The 5,000-nt window shown below is 42.1% G+C and overlaps 1 protein-coding gene across 1 annotated transcript in view; it reads left to right on the top strand.

Annotated features, from left to right (window-relative positions):
• Nucleotides 1-805, top strand: part of fbxo5 (F-box protein 5) — a 1,973-nt gene extending 1,168 nt beyond the window's left edge. The window contains 2 exon segments of the mRNA XM_034551617.1: nucleotides 32-268; nucleotides 361-805. Of these exon segments, the coding sequence (XP_034407508.1) occupies nucleotides 32-268; nucleotides 361-615 (492 nt within the window). The 3' untranslated portion in view covers nucleotides 616-805.
• The last annotated feature ends 4,195 nt before the right edge of the window (nucleotides 806-5,000 follow it).

Raw genomic sequence — 5,000 nt, 5'->3', positions numbered from 1 at the left:
TCCTCTAACGTCCTCTTGGGTTCTCCTGCAGGAGTCGAGCAGCTCTCTGAGACGGCGGAGCTGTGGGCTCACCCGAGACGTGTCCAGGTCCAGGTTGGTGCTGTCCCGCGTGCAGCCGCTGGCCTCCTCGTGTACGCCGTCAGCCTCCTCCTCATCTTCAGCATCATCTTCATCGTGCTCTTCCACGTCCACCCCGAGCTGCAAGCTCCTCAGGCGGACTGCTGGCACGCCGAACCCCCCCTGCACGCGCTTCAATGAGTACCTGCAGGTGAGGCTTCTAATGGGTTGGTTGACGTATGGACGAAATGTATTACTTACCTGCACCGTCCCGTGTGACTCAACGCCGGTTTGTGGTTGCAGGCCGCCGCCGGTCTGAAGCTGCACGAGTCCCTGCGTCCCTGCCGGCGCTGCGGCTCTCCGGCGACGCACTCGTCCGTGGCCCAGAGGTCCACGTGCACGCGCCTCAGCTGCAGCTTTGACTTCTGCAGCTGCTGCGGGGGGGCGCTGCACGGCTCCACGCCCTGCAGGCCGCTGCGGCCCCACCCCTCCACGCCGTCCACCGCGCCCATCGTGCTGGGCGGCGCTCGCAGCAAGAGGAACCTCCGCCGCCTTTGACTCCGCCCCCTGAAGCACTCGTTACAACGCTGCTGAACGAAAGAAAAGAGACAAAAGAGATTTTATTATGTTTTTAAAATGAAATGGATTGTAAATATATATATATATTGGGATTTTTTTAAATTGTTTTTTTAAAATAAATGTTGATCCTTATATGTTCATATTTCCTGTAAATATACGTTTCATAAGACTTCTCGTGTCTTTGTGATTCTTCCCCAGAAACATTTACATGTTTTATTTACAATTTAAACTTTACTCCTTTTTATTTAGTTTTAACTTTACATGATTTAATATTTACAGTTTAAACTTTACACTTCTGATTATTTATAGTCTAAACTTTACTTTTTGACCGTTGATTAAAACGCATACATTTCCTTAATTTCTTTACTTTATTTTCTTTGCATTTCTAAGAATGTACAAGTTAACGTTCATACAGTCTAAATTATATTCCAACTAAAATGAAAAACATTCGCAGCAAAAAAACAACAACATAGTTTATAATTTATCACTTTGTTCCTGTCAATCTCCTAGATTCAGTTATTACATAATTAACATTTAAACTAACTATACAGAAAACCTGTAAGACAAATAACTTAACGTCATTTTATTGTTTCTGGTTGTTTTCAACATTAAAATAAACGATGTGAAGCCAGCAGGGGGCAGCACTCATCAGTGTTTCACACATGATATTAATACATTATTAAATTAATCAAATATGACTAATAAAAGATTCAACCTTTCTGTCTTTTCACACAAAACAATTAAAATGTTTCTCATCCAATAAATGCATGTTATATGGTATATATGACATCATCACACTTTCATCCTCATGAAACTGGAATTAAATGACTAATATGCCACATAATGTGCTAATGGAATAAAATGACCTAATACAATGTTCACTGAACACCTTATTATATAATTGGGAATATATAACTATACATTCTGTTTTTATTATTTTTACGATATATGTGATTCGATTTAAAGTATTAAAGGTACAGTTTTCTTTTTTTGAATTAAGACAATTCATAAGATCAGGAAAGAATCATTAATATAAATAATAAATATTAATACACTAGTTAATAATATAAAGACTAATGAATATAGATATTAGTATAGTTAATATAAAGAATAATTCATTAAATAAATATTAATACACTAGTTAATATAAGGAATAATTAATATAATATATATTATTATAGTTAATCATATAAATAATAATTATAATATTATTATAATATATACTAATATAAAGAATAATTAGTATAATAAATATGAATACGTAATATATATAATAATTCATATAATATATATTAATATAGTTAATCATATCAATAACAATAAAATAATATGATAAAACCTTCATGTACACTTAAACACTTTACACTTTTTTAATTATTACATTATCTTATGTTATGAAAACAAAACAAACAAACACATGTTATTATATTATTAGTCAGGACTTTTTAATCATAAGTTTGGGCTTCTTTAATTTTCATTACTACCAGTTTTTAACAGCTAGAACACAAGCAGATTCTTATTATATTATATATTTTTCATTTTCTTTCCAAAATAACGAGGCGTTTGAGCCCGTCGGTCAGCAGAGCTCTGAATCCGTGGAACGCGTTGCTGACATGACATCGTTACTCTGACATTTGCAGGATGACACATCGGTTGTGATGACGCACACAAACACGCCGCTGGGAACCACAACAAGCAGGAAGAAGAAAGGGGTTAACGCACCTGACAGACTCCACAGACAGGGGGCAGCAGATCACCTCCACTAACCAGGTGGGACAATAACCGGGGGTCTGATTCCCCCATAGTCCCTACAGTTAACCAATTAATTAAAGACCGGACAACAGGAAGTGACCATATACGGAGTGAGGAAGTGACGAAGAGACCCGTATACGTCTCTGGTGTCGACATGTCAATCACCTGGTAGCCCCGCCCTAAAGCATCCCTACTTTATGGTCTGATTGACTCTAAATTTAAACTATAATGGACACACAACCAGAGGAGTCGCCACCTGGTGGTGGTCAGGAGAGAGAATGCAGCTTTAACACATGAAGCATAGACTTCTATACAAACAGAGGAGTCGCCCCCTGGTGGTCAGGAGAGAGAATGCAGCTTTAACACATGAAGCATAGACTTCTATACAACCAGAGGGAGTCGCCCGCCCCCTGGTGGTCAGGAGAGATAATGCAGCTTTAACACATGAAGCATAGACTTCTATACAACCAGAGGAGTCGCCCCCTGGTGGTCAGTAGAGAGAATGCAGCTTTAACACATGAAGCATAGACTTCTATACAACCAGAGGAGTCGCCCCCTGGTGGTCAGGAGAGATAATGCAGCTTTAACACATGAAGCATAGACTTCTACACAACCAGAGGAGTCGCCCCCTGGTGGTCAGGAGAGAGAATGCAGCTTTAACACATGAAGCATAGACTTCTATACAACCAGAGGAGTCGCCCCCTGGTGGTCAGGAGAGAGAATGCAGCTTTAACACATGAAGCATAGACTTCTATACAACCAGAGGAGACGCCCCCTGGTGGTCAGTAGAGAGAATGCAGCTTTAACACATGAAGCATAGACTTCTATACAACCAGAGGAGTCGCCCCCTGGTGGTCAGTAGAGAGAATGCAGCTTTAAGACTTGAAGCATAGACTTCTATACAACCAGAGGAGTCGCCCCCCTGGTGGTCAGTAGAGAGAATGCAGCTTTAACACATGAAGCATAGACTTCTATACAACCAGTCGCCCCCTGGTGGTCAGTAGGGAGAATGCAGCTTTAAGACTTGAAGCATAGACTTCTATACAACCAGAGGAGTCGCCCCCTGGTGGTCAGTAGAGATGATGCAGCTTCCTCCTGCTGTCAGTCCATCTCTTCTTCTTCATCCTCTCGTGATGGACGGACTGGGCTCTACAGTGACTCACTATCACCTCTCCTGGTTTCAAGTGGTACTACAAGGCAGAACTCTGAGGCCTCAAGAAGAAAAGACGTGTCGCTTTAAAGCATCCAGAAACTAAACTGTAACACGTCCGAGCTGCTGATGAATCGGCAGATTTATTGATCGGCTGCTGCACCGCGATGCAATCGGGCCATTAGAGCTGAGCTGTCACCTTAAATACTCTGATGCTTCACGTCGGGCTGACTCCATGTTTAGTTTCTCTATTCTTACTGTTTGCTCATCCTCTGAACTTTATTTAGTATAAATAGCTCATTTCAGCCAGGGGACAGAGGCCGGGGGGGGTATGACAGGCAGCATCCGGACCGTGTGTGTGTGAGTGTGTGTGTGTGTGTGTCTGTGTGTGTGTCTGTGTGTGTGTGAGTGTGTGTGTGTGTGTGTGTGTGTGTGTGTCTGTGTGTGTGTGTGAGTGTGTGTGAGTGTGTGTCTGTGTGTGTGTGAGTGTGTGTGTGTGTGTGTGTGTCTGTGTGTGTGTGTGTGTGTGTGTGTGTGTCTGTGTGTGTGTGAGTGTGTGTGTGTGTGTGTGTCTGTGTGTGTGTGTGTGTGTGTGTCTGTGTGTGTGTGTGTGTGTGTGTGTGTGTGTCTGTGTGTGTGTGAGTGTGTGTGTGTGTGTGTGTGTGTGTGTCTGTGTGTGTGTGTGTGTGTGTGTGTGTGTCTGTGTGTGTGTGTGTGTGTGTGTGTGTCTGTGTGTGTGTGTGTGTGTGTGTGTGTGTGTGTCTGTGTGTGTGTGTGTGGATGATCTTGATGCTCAGTGACTTCCGTCAATCGGCCTCATGTCACCAAAGCTGAAAGAGCCCTGAAACGAAGCCGTCGCTGGAGGGGAATGAAGCAGGAAGTGAGTGACGTCCTGTTTTTAATATGAAGGCCGATAAATACGCCACTTAGACTCATGTCCATGTCTTAAACGTCTTAAACGTCTTAAACGTCTTAAACGTCTTAAACGTCTTACATTTCCTTTTTTAATGTCTTTTGTGAGCAGTTTTAAGGAATGTGTTGAACAATGAGATGAGCAACTCAATCAGTAATAATAACACGTTTAATATTCTATCATATTCCTTTGGGATACTTTCAGACTAAAACATATATAGATATTTATATATACATATATATATAAATAGAGACACTGTATACGTCTCTGGTGTCGACCTGTCAATCACCTTGTAGCCCCGCCCTAAAGCATATCCTGCTTTATGGTCTGTTTGACTCTAAATGGACATATCCATGGGCCCATACAGCAGGTGTCCTTAAGCCCCGCCCCCCAGCACTCGGTCCAGCCTCGTTCTCATTCAGCTATGATTTAAATATGGTGCATTCAAGTGACCAAGTTTATTCAGTTGAGTCTTTTTCTCAATGGAAGTCTATAGGATACCTTTGGGCCTCCTGGCATCACATGACAGAGGTTGTAATTCCCCCATTT

The sequence above is a fragment of the Cyclopterus lumpus genome, chromosome 15 (genome assembly GCF_009769545.1).
Source record: "Cyclopterus lumpus isolate fCycLum1 chromosome 15, fCycLum1.pri, whole genome shotgun sequence".
Lineage (NCBI taxonomy): Eukaryota > Metazoa > Chordata > Actinopteri > Perciformes > Cyclopteridae > Cyclopterus > Cyclopterus lumpus.
This window is presented reverse-complemented; position numbering and strand designations above follow the sequence as displayed.